Source organism: Centropristis striata, chromosome 8, assembly GCF_030273125.1.
Source record: "Centropristis striata isolate RG_2023a ecotype Rhode Island chromosome 8, C.striata_1.0, whole genome shotgun sequence".
NCBI lineage: Eukaryota > Metazoa > Chordata > Actinopteri > Perciformes > Serranidae > Centropristis > Centropristis striata.
Genome location: NC_081524.1, coordinates 17,210,550 through 17,234,960, shown reverse-complemented (window position 1 = coordinate 17,234,960; position 24,411 = coordinate 17,210,550). Strand labels below are relative to the sequence as shown.

Here is a 24,411-nt window from a genome sequence, read left to right as displayed (position 1 = left end):
TATTACTGTGTAAAAATCTGTTCCAGTTTCTAGCAAAGATGGCCAGTCTTCATAGTTGTCATTTGCACACAGCAGTGTATGGAAGAGCTCAGAGCTGTGTGGTGGATTTAAAAGCAGGCTAACTGGCAGCATGGTGTCAGAGAGAGCCTGGAACAATAACTGTGGCAGCTGACCCATGAACATGGCTGCCACACAAGGGTCAAAAAGCTTTTTTAAGAGCTGTAGTTATTAGTGCAACTACATACAAGGTCACAGAGGGATTAAGCTGCATTCCAGTGATGGATGAAATGACTGAAAAGGTCAAATAAGAAAGCTAGAATCGCTTGCTTCCTTGCAATTTGTTGCAATAATTTTCCTTTTACAAATCAAATCAAGTTGTTTGCTTTCTTATTCTCTTAAGTCATATAAGAAGATTAATATCCATTTAATCTCAGTGAATTCCATACAAAGATACTGTAACTTTGGGATGTGCCTAGCCTAGCCTAGCACAAATAAGACTGGACAATGGCTGAAAGTAACTTTGTACCAAATATTTCACTTCAGTATTCTGCCCTACAAAGTCTAACTGCAGTAACTGGGCAAAAGGTAAAACTGAGAAAAACTGCTTTAAAGTTGTATAACGTTTTTTAACTGGCCAGCCAAACAGGTTATATGTAGGTAAGCGATATGACACTTATTTCTACATGTATTGATGATGTCATTTTTATGCTTAAAAAATCATGATGGTTTATTTGACCTTTGACCCCAAAAACATAGTTACTGCATTGCTATAAAGGGTTCTAATAGTGATGATAAACAGAGTGCAGTAACTACAATGTTGTCGTCTTCTTTCAGCTTTTATATTTTGTTTTCAGTGAATATACATTTTCACATTGTTATCAGTGTATTTAAAAATGTTTAACAACTCTGTGTATTCTAGACATAATATCATAAAGAAATGTTATATTTTAGTCTTAATATAATTTTATCCCACTTTTTTACTTCTATCTAGATAATAATTTGCCTTGCAAATAAACTGAGAATTTCTATTATTTTTATGTTTAAATTATATGTCCAAAGCAGACAGTGGTAAGTGCAATTACTGCTTGGTTTTCAGTTGGATTATTTTATTTTATTATTTGTGGATTTTATATCATTATTTCTCTGAAATAAAGCAAAAATGAAATCTAAAACTTTGTCACAAGATAAAACAGACATCAAGGAGTTCATTTTTAGTTCTAACTCAATTTTGGCCAAAAATGTAGTTACTGCAGTTAGGCTTGGTAGGGCAGTATACTATGGAGGTGTGTGCACTGGGTTATTTTCATGATATGCTTCCATTTTTATACTTTCAGTTGCTGTAATGGAGCCACTTTGTCTGAAGCCTCTTTTATGTTAGCTTTACGTATGATAATAAATACGTAAATTTAACCCTCTGGGCCCACTTAAATTTACTACCCTTTCAGGCCATTTAGGTGAAAGTGCTATAAAAACTTCACAGATTAATATTTTTTTCTACTTTTTTCTGCATAAACCTCTTAAACAACTTCTGCCCTGCTCAAAACTACCAAACGTTCAAAGATTTTGAGGATTTTAACCCTTTAAATGCCAGTTTGATTGCATGATGTCACTGATGTTTTTTTGATTTTAAGTAAGAAGAACTGGGTGATAGTGTGTCTAAATCACAGTACTAATGTAATGCAGATCACCAAACACTGTTCATAAAAACAGATATCAAACTGGGTATTTTGGATATTATGGTCTTTTTAGTACAAAATGCCTTTGTGTAACTGTTGTCTCACAGAAGCTTAAGGTTAATGCCTAGAAGAGGGCCTGTGCATTTCCACTTGAACTCTAAAAAAGCATTGCTTCAGAGCCAGTATGGACACAGGGAACATGTTTTTAAAGGCCAGTGTGAATATTGTATTAAGATACACTTAAAAAAATCTGAAATCTTAACACCAAACCAGTAGATTACTTTTCTTTTAACAATTTAAGGAAAAAAGACATTGTACAACAGATTGACAGTTGCAATGGTGAGATTGTTTTTATTCTCATAAAGCAATCAATGTAGTGTATAGATACGATTTTTTTTATATAAATATAAAGGTTCTTTTCATAGCAAATGCAAAGGAAATTACTTCAAAGCTGTGACTATTATAGAGCTGTCAACACAATAAAAGGATTATTATGAACCGGAAGCACCGTGTGGAAGAGCATTTGACAAGAACAGCCATGGTGTGTGTGTGTGAGCCGAGCTGCACTGACAGCAGCCACTCTGCATTTCAACACAAGGCTTCCTTTCTCCTGCAGTGGAAGACATGCAAGCTGCTGGCTGCTCTTCAATCCCACAGTGCAGACACGCAGCTATGTACACCAGGATCAAATTCATCTGCACATCCACCCAAGTTTCCTCTCAACAATAACGGACATATGCAACCTCCAGGTATTAAAAAAATTGCGCCAGTACAAATGAATCAAAAATATGCAATGTTAGGGCTGCACGATTATGGCCAAAATTATAATCACAATTATATTGTTAAATATTGTAATCACGATTATTAATCACAATTATTCATCATGTTAGGGAAACAATCGCTAAGTGAATACCTCCTGTATCAGCAGCACATACACACTGTACTGCTACAGAGCTAATTGTTAGCCTATTATCAATTTGCAGACAGGACACTAAGGGGTTAACATCCCCTCCAGCTCTCCAGCTGGGAAAGACTGCAGCAGGAGGACTTTGCCGCTTCGGCTCATTCTTACTCTTCTTAATGAGCCGCCAACCCTCCTTAGGAAGAGTAAGAACAAGTCTCCAAAAGTCTCCAATAACACCAGAAAAAGTCGCTGGATTTGTCATCAGACGCTTTTTTGAAAAATAGTCGCTAACGGGGTCTGAAAAGTCGCTAAATTTAGCAACAAAGTTGCTTGGTGGTTGGTGGACTACTGGTGTAGAAAGTGCATGATTAGATATGCAGGAGAGCCGCATTTAAAAATGGAAATATCGCCAACAATCAGGTTAATTTGATGGTGGAGGCCAAAATCGTGATCACGGTTAAAATTAGATTAATTGTGCAGCCCTATGCAATGTTACAAACAGTTATGATATGTGCATGACAAACAACCTCCCCTACTATCAACTAGATAAAACCACATTCACAGTACAATGTTGAAGTCTGGACACCCCAAGCTTTCGAAAGACAAGCTTTTGAACAATGTATTGCTCTCCAGGATATTATGTTGATTCTAATAAAACTACATTTTTTATAAAATAAAGGTTTTAAACATATGTGTCTTCTTATATCTAGCAATAGTATCCTAATTATATTGTTTTGAGTATAATTTACCTACTGACCATAGCTTTATGTGCTTATTTTGTGTGCTTGCTTGCAAAAGCACACTAACTACTATTCACCGGGTCTATTTTTATTATTTTGTGTGCTTGCTTGCAAAAGCACACTAATTGTTATTCTGTGGGCTTATTTCTTATTCTTCCGTTTCTTCCGTGGTCTTTTTTTTAAATGTTATTACAGTCAGGCTGTTCAAGCCACAATAGCTCAAAATAAGTATATTTGTATTTATTTTAAGACATCATTGGTTTTTCCAGTGCCTAGATATTTTTTACTTATTTTTAAGAACTTTTACAAAGAAACATTTACTTACTACACTGGCAGATCATTTTACTTGTTTCGAGCATGTATTTGCTTAATTCTACTTATTTATTTCTTGTTTTTTGTCAGTTGGTTTTTGCAGTGTATACTATAACCATCAAGCTTTTACATACAAAAAACAGGAATTGAAGACAAAAGAGCATGCTGGTGCATTCATTGTTCTGTACCTTTGATAGCTGAACTATATTTACCCATAACCTGTTCATAAGCCCCACATTCCACAGAATGCTCATGTTGCATTAAAATTCCACGGAAAATAGTTCTAAGCTTTTGCTGGCAAAAAAAATAAATGCAGAAAACGATTCAGTTCTGCATTATGTTCAAAACCTTCAGTTTAAAACTATTAATATGCAGATCATTTTTTATATTTTTAATTAATTTAGTTGACTTAAATGCACGGAAGTAATTCTCATTTTGTTATTGCTTTGATGCAATAGAAAAAATGTAAGATTGTTGGGTAACTAAGTAAACTGGAAAGCTCAAAGGGTGTCCAATCATTTAACAAAGCACTATGTGCAGCAAAATGGTTGATATTTAAAATGTGCTTTAGGTCTTCTGCATAATTTGTATGTTTTCTGCGTATTTTAACAACTAAAATTGCCATTACAGCTGATTTTTCAACCTAGGATAATTAAATACAAATACAATCCATTAATGCTGTTTTGAACAACTGTTGAAAAAGAACACACCAGTATTTGTTCATGTTTATGAGCCTTGTAGTACATTTATGTTACATTACAGCTGGTCGTCTAATAAGATTACAAAATGTTTTCTATCATTTTAGATGTATTCTTTCCCACCAGTTAACATCTTATCTTCTTTCATTTTGGTCAGTTGTTAAAATGTTTATTCATATTGCAGGAACTAAATCTACATTTAAACCTGCTTTATCCCTCGAGGCACCTTAGGGACCAAACGACATTCGGCTAATTTTATGTTTTTGATTCTCAATATATATCGGTCAGTTTAAAGGCTAATTGTATGAAACTTGGCCAGGTTTTGTTTTTTATTATAATTTTTTTTTTAAATCCAAAATTACTCTTTCGCAAGGTGTATAGAATAGGAGATACACATATCACTCACACTTTGACCCTTAAGGCCCGTTTTGGTCCCATGACTTCCATTATAAACACATATTTTTGATACACTGTGATCCTGACATAATATAATGCTTTTCCCATGAATTCCTAATAAATCTAAGCCTCTCCCTTCAAAATAAAGGGAAAATAGATTTTAGGTTTCATGACCCCCCTCAAACCACCAGGGGCAGCAGAGCTAAATCACATACAGTTTCAGTGGAAACTTTGCATAATGCATGGCAATGAAAAGGTTAACAACATAAAAATGGTCTTGGTATGTTGTGATTGATATTAATTATTATTGACCTAGTCACGGCTGTAATAACCTCACCCCAAATATTCCACTTTGCACCTTATTTTTGAAAATATTGCATATTTTGTGAGAAAATCGGGGGTTCTTGTGACAAAAAGGGCATTAAAACATAAAAAATGACATTTATTTTTTATTTTTATATCTATGATAGGTCGAAAGCTGCATAAAGGATTGATGCGGTAAAACTGAAAAAAAAATTATACATCACATTTTTATGACGCTTGTATGAGAGGGACCGTTTTGGGACCATAAGGTGTAAAGTGTAAGGTTATTTTAAAGAGGCCTCGAGGGTTATGCAACAATAACATGACTTTAATTAAGCAGTCATGATAGTGTCTTCGCAGAACTACCTCACTCAAACTATTTTAAAGTGTCTGTATGATGGTGTATGAATTGTTGCTCAATAAAAGAATAACAGTTTCTAGGGAGGCAGGAAAAACACAAGTATTGCATGAGAGGTAATGGGTAAAAATGTGAAATACTACATTTTCAGAACTAAGACATGCAAAAACCCTGGTGTGGTCCTTTAACCTGGCATAATCATGTGTGCTACATATGGGAATGAAATATATAATGGTCAGGGCCTGAGCTACAAGCATCTGTGACAATGACTCACATTCACAACCTGTGCACTGTTTCTTGTCCCAGACTGCTGACATTTCCCTTCAGCCCATCAACTGCTGCCCAACTGTATAGCAGACACAAATACAGCTGGTTAATCAGGGTAAAAGGGAGCCACGAGGAAGCACTTGGGTTTCACGGGACACTGCTTAGAATAGACCCACCGCTCACAGGCAGTTCACTGATCAAAGACACAAACACTTGATGTGAAATACTCCCAGTGGTGTCCACAGTAAGTCAGGTCATGGGACCTCAGGATCATTGGTCAGCTGGCTCTTTGTGATGATTAAGTACAATTCCATTATGTCCAAAGTATGAAAAAATGTGTTTTTAAAAAAGAATGTTTTTAAAATCTTTAAATACAAATATATACTTCCAAAAATCTCACAAATGTGTTATGTACATTAAAAAACATACCGAGTATCTTCTGTAAGTCCGAGAAAAATCAAATGATAATAATGAAGTGGATTATCATTCAGTTTGTCTGTATGAGGGACAGGACAGGACCACATTACACTGTGGTCTCACCCTGTTTATTGTTGGCCAGTCTCGTGTAAAACCTTCTCCACGAGTTGAGGGTCTTCCCAGACCAGATCCAGAAGCCGGAGGTGATGCCCACGATTAACGTCATGAGATACTTTATCATAAAGACTGTGAAGTCTGGACTCATGTTTGGGTGGTTCTGGATGGGACATGGCACGGCATACGTCTTACACGTCTGGCTGATCCACGTCCTCTCCCACTGCTCTCTGAAGGCCTGCTCATAGAAGTAGCAGGCGATGACGATGGTGGCTGGCACAGTGTACAGCACGCTGAAGATCCCTATCCGCACCATCAGCTTCTCCAGCTTCTCCGTCTTGGTGCCGTCGTGCTTCATGATGGTCCGAATGCGAAACAGGGACACAAAGCCTGCCAAGAGGAAGGAGGTACCGATGAAGAGATAGACAAACAGCGGTGCCAGGACGAAGCCCCGCAGGGCGTCCACGCTGTTGATGCCCACAAAGCAAACCCCGCTCAAAACATCTCCATCCACCTGACCGACAGCCAGGATGGTGATGGTCTTGATGGCGGGAACTGCCCAAGCTGCCAGGTGGAAGTACTGAGAGTTGGCCTCGATGGCTTCATGCCCCCATTTCATCCCTGCTGCCAGGAACCAGGTAAGAGCCAGAATGACCCACCAGATTGAGCTGGCCATGCTGAAGAAGTAAAGCATCATGAAGAGGATAGTGCAGCCCTCCTTTTTAGTGCCCTGCACCACAGTCCTTATGTCATTGTCAAAGCGGTCATTACAAACCACCTTGTCTTCCAGTAAAAATCCAGCGATGTAGGCGATGGACACCATAGTGTAGCAGCCAGAGAGGAAGACAATAGGCCGCTCTGGGTAGCTGAAGCGCTTCATGTCCACCAGATAGGTCAGCACGGTGAATAAAGTGGAAGCACAACACAACACTGACCAGATACCGATCCATATCCTCGCGAATTTCAGCTCCTCCTCGTTGAAGTACATCATCCCGTGAGATCTCTTTGGTTCACAAGGAGCGCCGCAGTTCTCCTGCCCAAGGAAATGGTAGTTCAGGTAGGGGGGCACTCTGAGCGAGGCCGGGCACCTGAACTGACCGCTCATGGGGTCAGGGAGGGTGCGCTCGGTGGGGTACAGGCCGGGGCTGTCCGGCTCCGTGCGATCTGACATGTTCTGCCCGACGCATAGCTCTCCAGCGCCGTGCACCGGGAAGGTCTCGCACGCAAGGCTGTCGGGCCATTGGAAACCGAACTTGTTCATGAGCGCCTCGCAGCCCTGCCGTGCGCGCTCGCACAGAGAGCGGCACGGAGGCAGCGCCTGCTCCAGCACCGTGCACACGGGCGCATACATGGAGCAGAGGAAGAACTTTAAATCCGGAGAGCACTGGACTTTAACCAGAGGGTAGAACTGGTGGACTTCCAGCCCTGCGTCCTCCTGGTTGGTGTGGCCGAGCAGGTTTGGCATGATAGTCTCGTTGTACGCGATGTCCGTACACAGAGGAATGGAAATGGGCTGGCAGAATCCGTGCTCCGGGATAGACATTCCTCGCTCTCCGCCGCCGTATTGCCCATTTACTTGAAAAATCCCCACGTTTAGAAAGAGAATAAAGAAGCATAATGTCAAAGCCAGCCGGAGAAGTCTGTTGTGCATCATGGTGACTTTCTATTTGTTGCTCAACTAACTTACGTTGCCTCACCAGGCAGCAGCCTACTTCCTTGAATGCTCTTTGTTGGCGTCTCTTTACGAGCTAAAATCAGCCTCTTCCACTGGATTTCCACCGTTCATTTCCCCCGTCTTCTCACCGAGCCGATGGAATACAAGAATGGGAAAAAAATCCGCAGATTTTAATTGCAACCTCGGCTTCTCCGGATGAAATTCATGGAAAAAAATGAAGCATATTCCTCCAGGAAAGGGTCTGATCCAGTCTTCAGCCTGTGCGACACAGTGTCAGTCTGCTGTTCAAACCTGTTCTGCGCTCCTCACTCCCACTAAAGTCAAGTAAAGCGCATTCAGCAGCGCTTCCGGTCAAAACCTTCTAAATAAAAGTCCCCAATACAGCGTTATACTGATTCGTTTTAAAAAAAAATATATATATTATTATTATTATTTTTTTGTACTTTTCCAAATATATTTTTATTGGAATTTTGTATTGTAGAAAAAACAAGCAAAAAATAACACAAAAACAAAACAAAACAACAAAACAGAGGGCATATTTAAAAAAATAAAAAAGATAATTAAGTTCACTACTGACATTAGAATGTTAACACAAGTACTAAACAGAGATGACAAAGGTGGATGATTGTCCATCATGCCATATCGAACCTTCTCCATATGCAATACACCAATAAGCTCAGTTAACCAAATCTTAAATTCAGGCACAGCATCTGATTTCCAGAGTCTTGAAATCATTCTTTTTGCGATTATCATTCCGTACATTACTATGCTTTGCAAAATACTGATTAGTTTTGAAAACTCAAATACTTTCTGGTAGGGCTATTGATATAAAAAAATATATCGATATAAAAAATATATCATTTTGTCATATTTAGTTCTTTTGTAATGTTTGTTATTCTTTTCTCATATGAATATATTTATTTCAGAAAAAGATTGGCCTATTGTATTTCATAGGCTATAGTTTTCATTTAAATGTGCACTTTATGGAGCTTTGATTTTAAAAAAGGTACTCCTGTTATTATACAGTATTTATGTTCACTTAAATAAACAGTTTCAATAAAACTACTTGTGACATATTTGACTTCGACTGAACATTTGCTCTCACTTTGCGATATAACATTTTTTGGGATACATATCGTATATCGATATTCAGCCTAAATATATCTGGATATGACTTTTGGTCCATATCGCATATGCATTTAAATGCATCTTAATTAGATAATTTATGCTTTTTGTAGAATGTGATGCATGCTGTTCCTGTTGTTAGTGTTATAAAATGTATTTTAATTTCCAGGAAAATAAGGTGAATAGTGGCTAGGGATTTATAAGGTGATTTAAAATAGCTATAGTATATAGTAAAATTACATGTACATTTATAATTCCATGAATATAAAATAGTTCTGAGGAAATTGAAATACCAAAAGATTAAAAAAATAATATTTTTAGGTCGGTAAAGAAAAAACATATTCGTAAAAGTAATTTGTGTTTTTGTGTTAATACGTGATATTGTTTGCCACTAAATAAAATACATTGTACAACAGAGGACTGAGAGATACCTATCTACTTGTCAACTATGAGATATATCAGTTTCACACTATCAGCACAATGTATGCATATAGAAAACTCCATTTACACTGAAATACTTCCTGTTTACATGTGTCTTACTTTAACTGGCTTTACAGGCCCCCCTCTCTCTCTCTCTGTCTCTCTCACTCTTTCTCTCTCTCTATGTGTATCTCTGTGTTTTCCTCTGTCTCTCTCTCTCTCTCTATGTGTCTCTCTGTCTCTTTCTCTGTGTTTCTCTCTCTGTCTCTCTTTCAGTAGGTCTCAACAGATGAGGGGCTGCGTTTTTCCTCCTGTTTGCTTGAATAGCAGAGGTTTATTTCAGTTCACCTCTACACTGTTATTGGCATGAATGTTGATGTTTAGTAGAGGTGGGAGAAAAAATCGATACAGCATAGTATCCCAATATTTTGTGCAGCAATATAATATCGATTCATGGCCGCCAAGTATCGATATTATTTTAAGCATAAGTAATGGAAAATATGAAGTGAATTACATGGTACTTAAAAATAAAAACAATTGTTTTCTGATCCACTATTAATAGTAAGTATTGAGCTGGCTCCTCGATCCCTTGTCTGGCCTCTCACCTGCTGCACCGTCAGCCACCTGGAACACCTTGACCAAACAATGTGATTTATTCTTTACTGGTAAAATTTTCCTACATTTAAACCTTTGGCTCATTGCCACTCCTTGTTAATTTATATTGCAAACTAGCTTGATTCCAACAGAAAAAAATACACCAAGAATTAGGGGTGCAGATGATATTGACAAGTGTAGGCAAATGGCTTTGCTGTCTTGTAGCCTATATTCAGCGTGGTTAGCCAGAGAGTGGCCTAGCCCAGTGGTTCTCAAATGGGGGTACGTGTACCCCTGGGGGTACGTGAAGGCACTCCAGGGGGTACGTGAGATTTTAAAATATACATTTAAAAAGCAGCATCCATGCAAAAATCCTTTAAAAATAATAATTTAATAAATATTTTAGGTAATTTTTAGGTATATAATATAAGTATAAGTTCACAAGATTAATTTTATATTCAGTAGGCTATTCAATTGAATTCTCCTAAAAACCCAGAGTCTCCCCCAACCTGTCATATGCCACCTGGCATCACCTGTCAATCACTTGAAAACTCAAAAATGGAGTCGTGGTTGAAGCGTAGCAGTTATAGTTTTAAATGGTTATATGCTCACTGTTATTACTACATTAGTTTGAATCACTACATTTTAGTGCAATAAATTTAATCATGGATTATTAACTTTTAAAATGTTTGAAATTGTTTTTTTTTTTCAAATGTTTGAATTTTGTATGTGTTCATCAGTTCCAAAGTTTAATAAATCAGACACTGATGGCACAACGCTCTGTTTTTAAGTCCTGGTTAGGGGGTACATCACTGAAAAAAGGTTGAGAACCTATGGAGTATATGGTCGTCAGGGACCCTGCAGAACCTGCTGGACCTGCCGCTGCCTTTGTTCAAATTGCCCTCTGATGCCAGCAGCAATTGAATTATTCAGGACCAATTAATGTCAGCATGGACAAATTTTGTTGGATGATGTGAACGACAGAGAGATGCTGCGTGTGTGTTACTCTGCATGAGAATCCCCATGATAAACGAGAAAAGACAACAAAGACCAGCAGGGTGATTTTTCTCATTGTTTTTCTTTGTTTTTACTAATTTGACTGTCTGACAATTCAGATTAAATTTAGAATACAGACCAAAAGCCTGGTAAAACTATAACAAATATAATCAGATTTCCAGGATGGGGGGGAAAGACTGAGAACAAGGCTTTCAAATGAGTTGTAATTTTAATTTAGGTTGATCTTTGATTAGAAAGCTTGAGTCAAATATTGCTCCAACTCCCCCATCTCAGTCTGTGACTCGAGGAATATGAGTATTAATATAACTAGGAGGAGTGCATTCATTTCAGCTAACATATTCTTCATGACAGGTTCCAGAAAATAAATCAATATCATAATCTGAAATTAACTCATTTACTCTGTCCCACTACAACCAGTCCTCTCAACCTCTCTGTCCCACTATTACCAGTCCTCTCAGTCTCTCTGTCCTACTATAACCAGTCCACCCAGCCTCTCTGTCCCACTATAACCAGTCCTCTCAGTCTCTCTGTCCCACTATAACCAGTCCTCTCAGTCTCTCTGTCCCACTATAACCAGTCCTCTCAGTCTCTCTGTCCCACTATAACCAGTCCTCTCAGTCTCTCTGTCCCACTATAACCAGTCCTCTCAGTCTCTCTGTCCCACTATAACCAGTCCTCTCAGCCTCTCTGTCCCACTACAACCAATCCACCCAGTCTCTCTGTCCCACTATAAGCATTAAGAGCTGAAACTAAGACACATCTGAAGCATTAATAAATTTTATTTCAGGTAAAACAACATTAAACAACATTTACAGAAGGACATTACATCTTCCATAATAACATTACATACAGGTTGTAACAAATAATGCAACAGCTATTCTACCGTATACTATATTGTTTCACTTGATGAAGTGACTGACTACACTTCTGTTTTCCAAACCACTTGTGAAAATGATGTATTTTTTCAGTGCAGCATACAAAAAGAAAAACAGAATGCTAGAGAAGCTTTGTTGAAAAAAAGTTGCAAACACAGACTCATTGTTCAGCACAGCAAGGATGCACGTTGTATCCACTTTATATGTTTTTTCTTAATGAAACCACTTCTGTCCACATGATAAAGAATGCCAAAAATAGATGCCTTATATTTATATTCATCCTATGTGTTTATTCATATAAGTTGTCTCTAAATAGCTTTAAGGGGACTTCTGCAACCCTGTATACAAACATAGTGAAAGCCTCACTATTTCACTTAATAGAAGGTGTGGCACCACCTTATCAATTTCCACCTTTGACATTTCTATTTTTCCTGTCACAGTGCTAAATGTGCAATTCCACCAAGTCTTTCCTTCACTGGACTCTACTTGAAAAATATGAAGAACATTCATGTTTGACCAGAGTTCCTTCAGAAACTCTGCCCACACAGGACTCAAAAATAAGTTTTTGTACAAGACTGCAGGCTTTCAAAGCGCCATAGAAGTAATAGTGTTGATGGGCAAACAAAGCGATATGTGCCACACCAAAAGTGTGCACAAGGAGAAACATGCCAAAAATAATTATTTCATAATAAATTTATAATACTGCCTGCAATCCCTTAAAGCCACATGAGGCTGGGCAATCCTAGCACAGTTAGATGGTATTAACCCTCTTCTGTCACGCTGCTTTACTGGCATTACCCACCCCCTCTCCTCCCCTTTTTTCTGCCGCACAATCATAGCCTGGGGATGACACTGAAAAGCCGCAAGATACCTTCAAGTACTGTATTTCTATGAGCTCTCCTCAATCTCTGGTAAAAGTTCAAAACAAGGGATTATATTTATTATATTTATTTATCTATTAGAAGGGCTGATTGGCTTTGCATCAGGCAAAGCAAGGGTATATGCTTTATATATATATATATATATATATATATATACATATAATTGAGGGCAAAGCAAGTGCATAAAAGTAATCATACAGGCTGGAATGTGGGGCAAAGACATTTTTCTTTAAAGTGCATTTTCAAAGCGTAATTGGGGAGAGTCTAGTCCATTATTATTTATTTTGCCTGAGAGCCACTACCCTCTAAGGTCGAAGAAGCTGGACTGGAACACAGTCATGGTAAAATGCAAAATCGCTTTAAGACCCCAGTTCTTTCTCTTCAATGCGTTTCCCACTGTAAAGGATATGTTCAGATATGTTCAGGTCAATCTAAACTCAAGTGGCTACACTGTAAAAATAGTGGAAAAAAACAGTCCTTATTCTGTGCAAAAATTAAATCCAGAGTACAGCCAAAACTAATATATTTAGTACCTTCTATCCAAATGTTGCACAGGTTTTAACTGAATTTCCAGAAAAATGGCACACACAAAAATAATGCAAATGTTATGCATTTCCATACAGTACTGGTATGCAATATTAGGATGTGGTCGGATCAAGATAAACAGAATCACTTCATGGCTGGTCTATTGCATCACTTGAGTGTTGTATTAAGAGAGACATGAAAACATCCAAACCTTTCCTTGAAAGCAACAGAATGCAAAGCAAATTCCAGTTGGAGGGGGGCTTGGAGAGGCTGCAGGTTTATACTGTACTTAAGCTGAAAGGACTAGATGGGTGCAGGAAGGTTATCATGAAGACATCTATATTATAAATGTGAGTGTGTGAGTGTGTGTGTTAGTGTGTGTGTTAGGCCGTGGAGCGACATGATAGGTATACACAGTTTCCAATTATCATGTTGTCACATTTGGAGCCCTTATCACTTCAGCTAATCAACAGTGCAGGGCCAATGTTATTGTTTCAGTCAATTCAAACTGATACATAAGTAGGAAGCCATTGAATTGATAGTACTTCACAATTATCACCATACATCTAAGCTGTAATATTCAGATATTTTCACACAAAACATCAAAAGAAAGACCATAAAACAGTATAAACATCTTTGCAGATGATCTTACGTTATACATCCAACCTTCATCATTGTGTAATAAAAAGTTGCAAAACATTTAGAATGTGTAGGATGTTGAGGGGCACACATATAGAGGAAGTCTCTGCATTAAGTGTTGGTGGTGCCGGGACTAATCAAAGTTAATCACCACCTACAGTACACATACTGCACACACACTACCACACACTGAGAGCATTCATCCCTACACTTGTTTGATTTGTCAGATAAGAAAACCTCCTAAAATCTTAACATTTGACTCACAAGCTTAACAAAATGTTGCTGTTATTGACATTTATTTCTAATAAAATATTGCAGAACTTTGATGGCATCAGATAAAGTGAAACTGAGGATTGTCGTGGGTTGGATCCAACAATAGGCCACTCAACCTATTGCCTTGGTGTTTTACCTTTTGTACATTAGCTCATATGAATGGATGGAAGCCCCAATGCTTAGCTATTGCCCATGTTTAACACACACACACACACACACACACACACACACACACACACACACACACACACACACACACACACACATCTGTCAAACACACACACTGGTTGGTGCTGTCCCTGTTTCCTTATGTGTGCACCTTCAACATCTCCAGCAGATCATTTATTTTAGAGAGGCTTTTCAGTTGCAACACAACTCATGTCAGTCAGGTCTGGTTCCATCATGGAGGCCCATTAGAAAAGAGTAAAAGGAGTCCTTATTACTAGCATTATTCTACAACCAGGGTCACTTTTGCAGTCTTGGCCATCATTTCCATGGATTATGTTTAACTTCACATGTACCAGGCCCTGAAGACCACAACCAACCACAACTCACCTGCTATAAATCAAATGTTAAATTATGCTGGTCTGCCGTGCCTGCGGACATAACTATAATCTACACATCACTAGAATGTAAAAAGCAGATTGTAAGTGCATTGTGAACCTTGTGCAGCCTTAACAGTTAATAGCAGGAAATAATCGCTTTCTAATGCCTCAATATAGTAATGAGCTAACAATGCACCTGACACACACGCCCACGTGTGCACAAATTGTCATAAATACGTACACAATGTGGTGGGTGTGAAAAACTGTGAAATTAGCGATAAAGTGATAGTGTAAGATTATGAAAGAGACAGTGCTGTGCGCCGGGTATAAGTTAGGGCCCATAGACTTTGGACTAAGATGTCTCATGCACACAAATACAAACAGAATGCATTAAATCCAGAATGAGTGTAAATATATATATATTTGAAACAAAAGTAAAACATTTTGAGCATGAGGTCTTTGTACTGTATTAATTTGAATGCATGTTAAAAAGGTTTTTCAAATAATTGCATTCTGTTTTTTATTTACGTTTTCCACAGCATCCCAACTCAACATGTTGCATACTTAGTGCGCATTATTGTTTTACAGTGTGGTTCCTAAATGAATGCTATCTGTGAGAAAAATATTCTGACAACTGATGAAAATGATGATCACAAACACAAAAATAAGGCTGTGAAAAATCAGTTTCTTTCGAAAATGTATAAATGTGCAACCTTAATCCACTTGCTGGGAAATGAGAGAAAAGTCGGACAAAGATGTACCACATGTACCAGTCACATATCAGTCATTAAATAGTAAATGAAACCTTTAAACTAGACGCATATTAACTTTGTTCTATCACTGCTGAGTCAGCAGAGTTGCACTCAGCTTGCAAAGAACCGAAGACCTCCAATATGGCTGCCAGAGGAGGTGTTCCACCAATTGAAAGCCCTCGATTAATATTTGCATTATTACTGATGTCTGTTCCACAAATTAGTTGAATCTGGTAATATAGAAATACATGTAAAACTAGGCCTGCAAGCACGACTGAACAGGCATTATTCTTTAGAATATCAAAATTATTTTTGTCATGACAGTCCATAGATGCGATGCAAAGTTTGGTGCAAAGCGATGAAATTGCCAAGGAGAAGTTCGAAAAAGTCGTTTTTTACGACATTTCGAGAATTTGCGAGAAAAACAAAGGTAGGTGAAAGAGGGACGTGGCCTATATCACGAGATTCAGCACAACTCAGGGAAGGCGTGGATATAAGGTTTTTGAATGTGCGATAAAGTATTTGGGAGTTATTAGCTAAAACGCACTTTCCTTTATTATAGTGCCACCGCGTGGTGGAAATTCAGGATGACAATAGATTATACAAGTTTTCGCTATGTGTGACTTATACATGGTGAGTTTTGGGGTAGGTTCAGGCAGTGAAAAATGCGATCATTTGGGCAGAATAATAAAAAAGAAAAAAAAAAAAGAATAATCATTCGAAAAATAGGGACCTCGCAAGTTGTTCCTGCATGGGCCCTAACTAACTTTTTAAAATGTTTTCCTTTGAATGGACTGCATTGTTTTTGTTTACTTTTTGTTAATGTTTTTTTGCTTGTGTGCATGTCTGCTATATGTGTTTGTTGAGTTATGTGTCATGGCATAAGCAGTATAGTGGAGAGAAGGTGAAGCAATATTAAAATTGTCCATTATATAGTTTCTAGATGAGTATATCATACATACAAATATACATTCTTAAATAGGAGGCTAGTTACAAACACAAAACACAAAACAATAGTAACGTCCTTTTGTTTGTACTGTGACAATGATATATGAGTTATTGGAAGCTTATAAAAAGTAAACAAAATTTGATTTGCAGATGATAGCCTGAAATCGTAGGTACCGTTCATAATGCTATACTCAATGCTAACTCTTCCTCATGCACACAGCACACACTCACACACATACACTCACGCTCCCACATATTGGGAAGGTAATAAATAAGGAGAACTGGGGCTCTTCCATTCGTTTGGATCCTCCATCTCAGCATCTTTGTCTTCGTCTTTTTACCTGTTTCTTTATACAACAGCCACCTGAAACAAGGACAAAGAGACAGAACACACACTGTCAGTAACACAGTCCAGACAGTTGATACTTAAAAACATTAAAGCAATCACAGCAACAGTATGATCTATTGTAAGGAGAGCATGGGATAAGGTTTATTAGATGTGATGTCATGTGTGAAGGTAATACTATCTCTTTATTTCATGAAGAACTTTGTCCATTTTCATGCAAAACAAACTAATTTAATGATGAACTAACATTAAAGGCTTAAACTGCTGCTATCAATGAGTTCAATCAATCAAACTTTATTTATATAGCGCTTTTCCTACATATAAATGCAACACAAAGTGCTTTACAAAAAATAAAAATAAAAACAGACAATAAAAAAGACAAAACCCACCCCTTCCTTCCCCACATATAAATCTGTATGTACACATACACAAACATGCACACACACGCACAGACATGTAAGCACACAAACACACACTCAGACTCACACACAGCACATATTGATTGACAGTGTAGAGACATGGCAAGGCACCGAGGATCCAGATGAGGAAAAAGCAACCTGAGGGAGCATCCACACTGAGGTGGCAGAGCCCACAGCCATAGAGGACGCCGTCACAGAGACCAACGCGATCCGGGTAGACCGGGGTGGACTCCACACATGGTGCAGAGCCGCCTAGTCCCCCGGGCCCAGGGAATCTCCAAGACCACATCCCCACGGGTAGACCCAACACACACCCCAATGCGGAGGCCCCCACGAGGGAACACTGGAGCTAAAAACTAAAAGACAACAGGTTCTGATAAAAACTAAAAGACTAAAAGACAACAGGACAGGATAAGAACTAAAAGATAATAGGACAGGATAAAAACTAAAAGACAACAGGTTCTGATAAAAACTAAAAGACTAAAAGACAACAGGACATGATAAAAACTAAAAGACTAAAAGACAACAGGTTTTGATAAAAACTAAAAGACTAAAAGACAACAGGACAGGATAAAAATTAAAAGACTAAGAGACAACAGGACAGGATAATTTCTTATTTTAAGTGGTCAACGTGCTTATTTATAGATTTAATAATCTTAATTTAAGAAATCTTATCAAGTGAAATTATCTGTCCATGCAGCAAGATAATTTCCCTCAGATTTAGTGTTTTTATCTCGTTTTTGGACATTTTTTTGCAGTGTAGCCCTGACTTTAGGCTCAACATACCTCACTAACCTTCTAATCTTGCTTTGCAATACACCCCTAAGGTTAGTACTATCAGTCTATGCAGAGACCCCAAACACCTGTGTCCAGCAAACATATCCGGCTACCTGCTTGCGCCCAGAGACACTGCAGATGATGGCACAGTAGAAAGTACCATGACAACAATTTTGGAAGATGTTCTAAGGGTCAGCCATGTAGAGGGAAAGGGAGGAAAACTGAGGAGATGAAGACAAGGACGGAATGGGGTATTGAAAGGGGTGATGAGAAGGAGGATGGGAAGATGACCAAGAGAGAGAAGAGGATGAAGTGAAGGAGGGAGTAAAAAATGAAAGGAAAGAATAGACGCGACTAAATCTTTACCACCTCACATTCTCTTCCTTTCTCGCTACCTCTCATTCTATGTCTCTCTGTGTGTCTGTGTGATTGGCCCAGCCTTTGGTAGTCAGTTCCCAGTGGAAGGCGGCCTGTATATGCCAGGAATCTCAAGTGCTGGATGAACGCCTCATTTATTTGGGGCTTCTGTAGCTTTCTGACTCCAAACAAACATATGTTCTTTGTCTATGTACTTACATTTAAATTTGTTTCTGGACTGAAATTATATCATGTCTATCTAGATGGTGAGTTCAATAAATCCTTTTACAGTCAATAATAGCCATGTTTCGACTAGGGGGGAAGAGTGGCCACCGGGAAAGTCTCAGGCCACACCCTCTCAAAAGTCCGCTCACTCTGCGTGTCTCCATTACAAGTTAGCCCCCAGAGGGATTAAGAGACTCCGGAGGTGACGTATGGTTTTCGCCGTCGCTAACTGTGCACAACGTCAGCAGCTGAAAGCAGCATGGCTAAATATGCACAGAGTCTCCGCTGATCATAAACATAGTGATTGTGAATTAACGGCATCTCTAACTGTGCACAGAGTGTCTGGTGCTTGTTGTAAACAAACAGAGATCGCTAAGTGAACACCTCCTGTAGCAGCAGCACATACACACTGTACTGCTACAGAGCTAACTGTAGCTAACTGCCTGGCTCGTTAAGAAGAGTAAGAAGAAGTCGCTGGATTTGTCTCCAGTCGCTTTCTTGAAAAATACTCGCTAAGGGGGTCTGAAAAGTCGCTAAATTCAGCAACAAAGTCGCTAAGTTGGGAACACTGCTTTGCCGGCTTTTACAAATGTCGTGTTTTGTTGTCGTGTAGAGTACTACGTCACATCCTGCTTAGCGATCTATCCAATCAGTAACCAGGCTGTTTCAGGGGAGAAAAAAGACCCTGCTCTTTGACAGGGTCTAAAAAAGTCCCGACAAAAGTCGGCTCCAGACTGCGCATATTCAAATTGGGGGCGTTTCGGCGAGTGAGACCCGCCTCATTCCAGGTATTACCCGGTAGTGGAAACAACCCTAATGATCGCAACAGAAGTATGGCAGAGTATGATAGTTTATCAAGCTATGCAAGAGAATTAACCACCAAAGATTGGGAATGCTACCTCAACAAATGGTGACTGAGTTCCAGATCTCTGTGCTGTAAGTGAGTGGGTAGAATACATTATGAAACTGCAAGCTTTTCTACAACTTCAAACGGTATGTGCATGTATAATGACGTGTGTGCTATTTTTAGAAAGCTCCACGGCACCATGAGCAGTGAAACACTCAATGTGACAACATTCATATATGTCGTTATGCTAATGACAAACAGTCTAGTTTATCTTTTAGCTTGGAGATCTTGTTGGATGTAGGTGTCATCGTAATTTTTACTTCAGTCATATTCACATCTGTGTTTATTATCGATGCCAGCCATTTAGCCCTCTAGCGAGCGAGTTTATTGTATTTTATTAAAACACAAATTTCTTGAGGAAAACTTGTTAGAACTACATTCTGACACAGATGCCATACAGGAACAACTTTAAAGCTACACCTGGTAACTTTTTCTATGATAACATTTTTGTCATTTTTCTTGAAACTGATTATTTTCTGACAGCAATACAAATCACGTTCCTTTGCAACCAATCAGAGTGAAATGGTCCCGAATGCAGCTGTCAATCATGTCTGCCTATGAACTGTGGTCAAACTAGCACTGATCAAATATGAATCCAGATGCTGTTTCTGCATTGACTATTTCTCTCCTCAATTGTCCTCCTCTCTTAAGTATGTTAAATATGATGTCAATTTGCAGTATCAGTAAATTGAATCATTAGGATTCTATAGTAACTTTGTTCTGGTTTTAAAACTGTTTTTATCTTGAACCCACACAAATGTTTCCACTTGTTCTGGCTGATTAGTCTTCTGCTAAGATTGAAGCCACATGCAGGAATATGAGGTCAACAGACTCCATGTGCTAATAGGAATGATAGAGATGTCATTCCTCCTTCTCTTACAGATGCACCAAAGGTAGCTGAAAGGTGAGTGAGAGAGATGCCAGTTAAGCATAATCTATACAGTCCGCACTCTCCTGTGAATAGATCAACTCAGCCCAAATAATCCCCTGTGTGGGGTTTCCATGGCTGTGCAGGGCCTTTAAAAGCAGTTCCAGGTCAGAATAAATCTTACATTTGTCCTCATCAAAGCTGCCCCCCCTTGTTCATACCAAGGAAGATGATCACTTTAGAAAAAATTGTCTCAATCCTGCGATCTTTGAAACAAATAGATTTTATCTGACAAATAAAGACTTTTATAGGTATGTCACACAAAGAATGGAGTTTACTTAAGAAGCAACCCACTCCTATAGAAGATTTGTTCATAGATATTATAAAAGAAAAGACAGGTACTAAGGTTGTTTCACGAATTGATGACCCCCTCCCCTTCTGTGTGTTGTGGCATGTTGTATTTGTCTTCCTTTGTAGGAGGGGCCACAGGTGTGCTTCTCCAGCCTCCTCCAGCCTCTGCAGACTGGAGGAGGCTGGAGAAGCACACCTGAATCCAGTCTCAATCACTGGGGCTATATAGAGGAGCTGAGGCCTCAGTTCTCCTCTCTCTCTCTCTCTCTCTCTCTCTCCACAGCCACCACCTTGGTTTGTTTTAGTTGGTCTGGTTTTGTTGGTTCTGTTTAGTTTTAGTTACTTTTAACTTTTACACCTGCATTTCACCACATCGCATGCATGCACACACCTCACCACTGATATACTGACTCACATAATTAAGTTTCTTTGTGTTGCTTTCAGTTAATTAAATAAACATTATTTTCTTATAACTTGAATACATGTGTGGTCTCCCTTGTTTTGTCATGCTCTATGAGCCGGTTCATGACATTGTCCTATTATTGATAGCTAGGAAGATGATAACTGTCTTGTGGTTAAAACCACTCCGTCCTACTATACCCCAGTGGCAGGAGAGAGTGAAAAAGGTATATGTGATGGAGAAGATAACGGCTCACCTTCATCTTAAGATGGATATTTTCACAACAAACTATGCCTCAGAACTGTCCAAGTGTATTTGTGATTTAGAAGAATGTCAGAAACAGACCAGTGAGCCTAAGTTGTTTGACTATTCAGTCCATACATTTCATGAATAACTTTGTTTAGTTTTTTTTATGTATGTAACAAAGAAAAACCTGATGTAAACTAAAAGATGTAAAAAACTAAGGCCGTGACTTTAACGCGTTAATTAAGATTAATTACACAAAAATTGACGCATTTTAACCACACTTATTTTTGCACTGCGGAACGTTACTCACTGGATGAGTTTCAGGCGGACCGATTATACTGGAGCACCAACTAGCGTTGATGAGTTCAGACAACAACAAAACACAGTGAACATGAAGGAAGAAGCTGATGAGACGCTTTGGTTGGCCCAGTGGATGATGGGACATTTTTTCTCAGAACCAACGGATGGAAGCGTCGACAAGAGCATGGTTGTGTTGCTATGCAACAAGGAATTCACATATCACCGCCGCACATCCAGCCTCAAGTATCACCTCAATGCAAAACATATAGCAGCTAGCGGCTAGTGTGGTAGCTAGCGTGGATTGTGTTTTACTTCAAAAACCAAAGTATTATAGTTTACAGAAGGTCTACCTACCTATAGGCTACCTGAATTTATGAAATGTACTATATTTCTAAATATGCTATTGCTACACTTAATGGCAAAAATTGCACTGGTCTGTTGGACTTCAACAAAAATAAACAATATTTTTGTTGCTTAAGCTTATGTATTCAGTCATTATTCAATGGTATACTAAAAATCCATGTGAAAAAAAATTACTTCTCATTGTTCTCAGGTCAAATATTTATATGCGATTAAAATGCGATTAATTTCGATTAATTAATTCCAAAGCCTCTAATTAATAAAAAAATTTTTAATCGAGTCCCGGCCCTAGCAAAAATACATATGAACACCAAAAAATACAGAAAGACTATTAAGTGACAGTTTGTGGCCTGCAGTTGCATTTTCCCTTCTTCTTTCTCATCGGCAGGGCTTACTTAAGGTTGCTGAACAGCTTGTCGTGTGAAAACAGTTAAAAATCCTAGCTCATCTGTCAAGGTCAGGGTCCCTGAAGCACCGTGACTCTGTGTATGAGGATACAGCAGCCGTGTACGATGAGTGAGTGTCATAACTCCTCTCTTCACTGTAGGGCTGGGCAATATGGACCTAAAAGATTATCACGATATTTCAGGGTATTTTTGTGATAATGATATTCTTGACGATATTAAAACATCCTGAAAAATATATGGAACATTATTTTTTAGTCTGTAAAAATAAATAAAAATCATACAACAAAATAAAAATCAATCATAAATCTAAATGTAGTGTACATTGCAAATCTCAACAGTTGCAAAATACAAAAAAATTACTCTTGACTCTTGAGTATTAGCAAATAATAAAAAATGATACGATATGATATGGCACACCCCTACTTCACTGTCATACAAGCCAACAAGGATTCATTGTATTTAAGGGATCTGATGTACTGAGAACAGATGTAGGCTTCCACTCTCCTGGGATCAAAGAGCACCAAGTAGGTGTGTGTGTGTGTGTGTGTGTGTGTCAGGGGATTCCACTTAGGAAGCAGATGGAGCTGGTGGGAGGGTTTTGTATGGAGGATTTGGCAGGCGTGACCAACTGCTGGCTGTCCTTTAATAGAGACAGTCTCAACCTCCCCTCCCATAAAATGAAATCCTTAAAATACTCTTTGGACAGACAGATACACAAACAATAGAAAAAGGACTATACAGTTACAAGTGGGCCTACACTGACTTGTGTGTTTTTTAAAACCTGCACTGCAAAAAAGTTGTGTCTTAAAAAACAAGATAAAAACACTAAAATTGAGGGAAATGATCTTGCTGCATGGACAGATAATTTACCTTGACAAGATTTCTTAAATTAAGATTAATAAATCTAGAAATAAGCATGTTGAACACTTAAAATAAGAAATTAACTCTTAAAACAAGATAAATTCTTATTTATTCTAAATAACTTCTAAATCTAAAGTTGTTGTTTTTTTTTATCTTGGTAAGAAACAAATAATTGTCAGGTCACTCTGCTCTCTCACTCTGGCTTTAGGCTCAATATACCTCACTAACCTTTTCATCTTAAACATTCTGCTAAATTGTTCAAATTGTTGTGTGTTTTGTGATATTAAGGTTTGAAAAGAGGAGTTCTGGACACAACAAGTCGCTGGATTTGTCTCCAGTCACTTTCTTGAAAAATAGTCTCTAAGGGGGTCTGAAAAGTCACTAAATTTAGCAACAAAGTCGCTAAGTTGGGAACACGGCTTTGCTGGCTTTTACAAACGGCGTGTGTTTTTGTGTAGAGAACTACGTCACATCCCGCTTAGCGATCTATCCAATCAGTAACCAGGCTGTTTTCACGGGAGAAAAAAGACCCTGCTCTTAGACAGGGACTAAAAAAGTCCCGACAAAAGCCGACTCCAGACGGCTCGTATTCAAATTAGGAGCGTTTCGGCGAGTGAGACCCGCCTTATTCCAGGTACTGTCCGGCTATTACCCGGTAGTGGAAACAGCCTTATGCTGATGTTAGCATTTAGCTCAAAGTAGCACTGTGACTAAGTACAGCCTGATTTGGCCCCTTGCATGACTGTAGATGTTTAGTCTTTTTAATCTACTGTGGATATGACCAAACTAAAACAAAAACCTTAAGTATCAAATGTTTTTTTCTCTTCACAAAAAAAAGATGGATGTCCTGTTTTAGATATGTATCAACAGTAAGGCCTGATTAATTTCAGAGCTTTTGCTGATTATAACCAACTGTGCTAAAAGAAAACACTTTTGTTGAAGTGCAGTAGAAACACATACCCCAGCTGCATAACAGCTTCAAGAACATGTATGTGATGTCACAGACACTCCACTCATGCTTTCTACAATTTGGTTCAACCACAGAGGACAGAAAGCAAATAAAGTTTGGCTTTAACTGCAAACACTGATGAGTGTGGTAATAACCTGGGAGAGAATGTAATAAAGTCTAACTC

At 38.5% G+C, this 24,411-nt stretch overlaps 2 protein-coding genes across 3 annotated transcripts in view; both read right to left on the bottom strand.

The window, feature by feature from the left end:
* Nucleotides 1–2,000: 2,000 nt before the first annotated feature.
* fzd1 (frizzled class receptor 1) lies at nt 2,001–8,134 on the bottom strand. The gene has a single exon (XM_059339583.1). It carries the CDS (start codon nt 7,837–7,839, stop codon nt 6,178–6,180), a length of 1,662 nt encoding a protein of 553 aa, XP_059195566.1. The 5' UTR covers nt 7,840–8,134; the 3' UTR covers nt 2,001–6,177.
* A 3,645-nt stretch (nt 8,135–11,779) lies between these two features.
* The window catches only part of cdk14 (cyclin dependent kinase 14), a 296,637-nt gene continuing 284,005 nt past the window's right edge, over nt 11,780–24,411 (bottom strand). For both annotated transcript variants that reach the window (XM_059338824.1, XM_059338825.1), the window contains one exon: nt 11,780–16,818. The gene's annotated coding sequence lies outside the window, so the exon portion shown is untranslated. The remainder of the gene's footprint in view (nt 16,819–24,411) is intronic.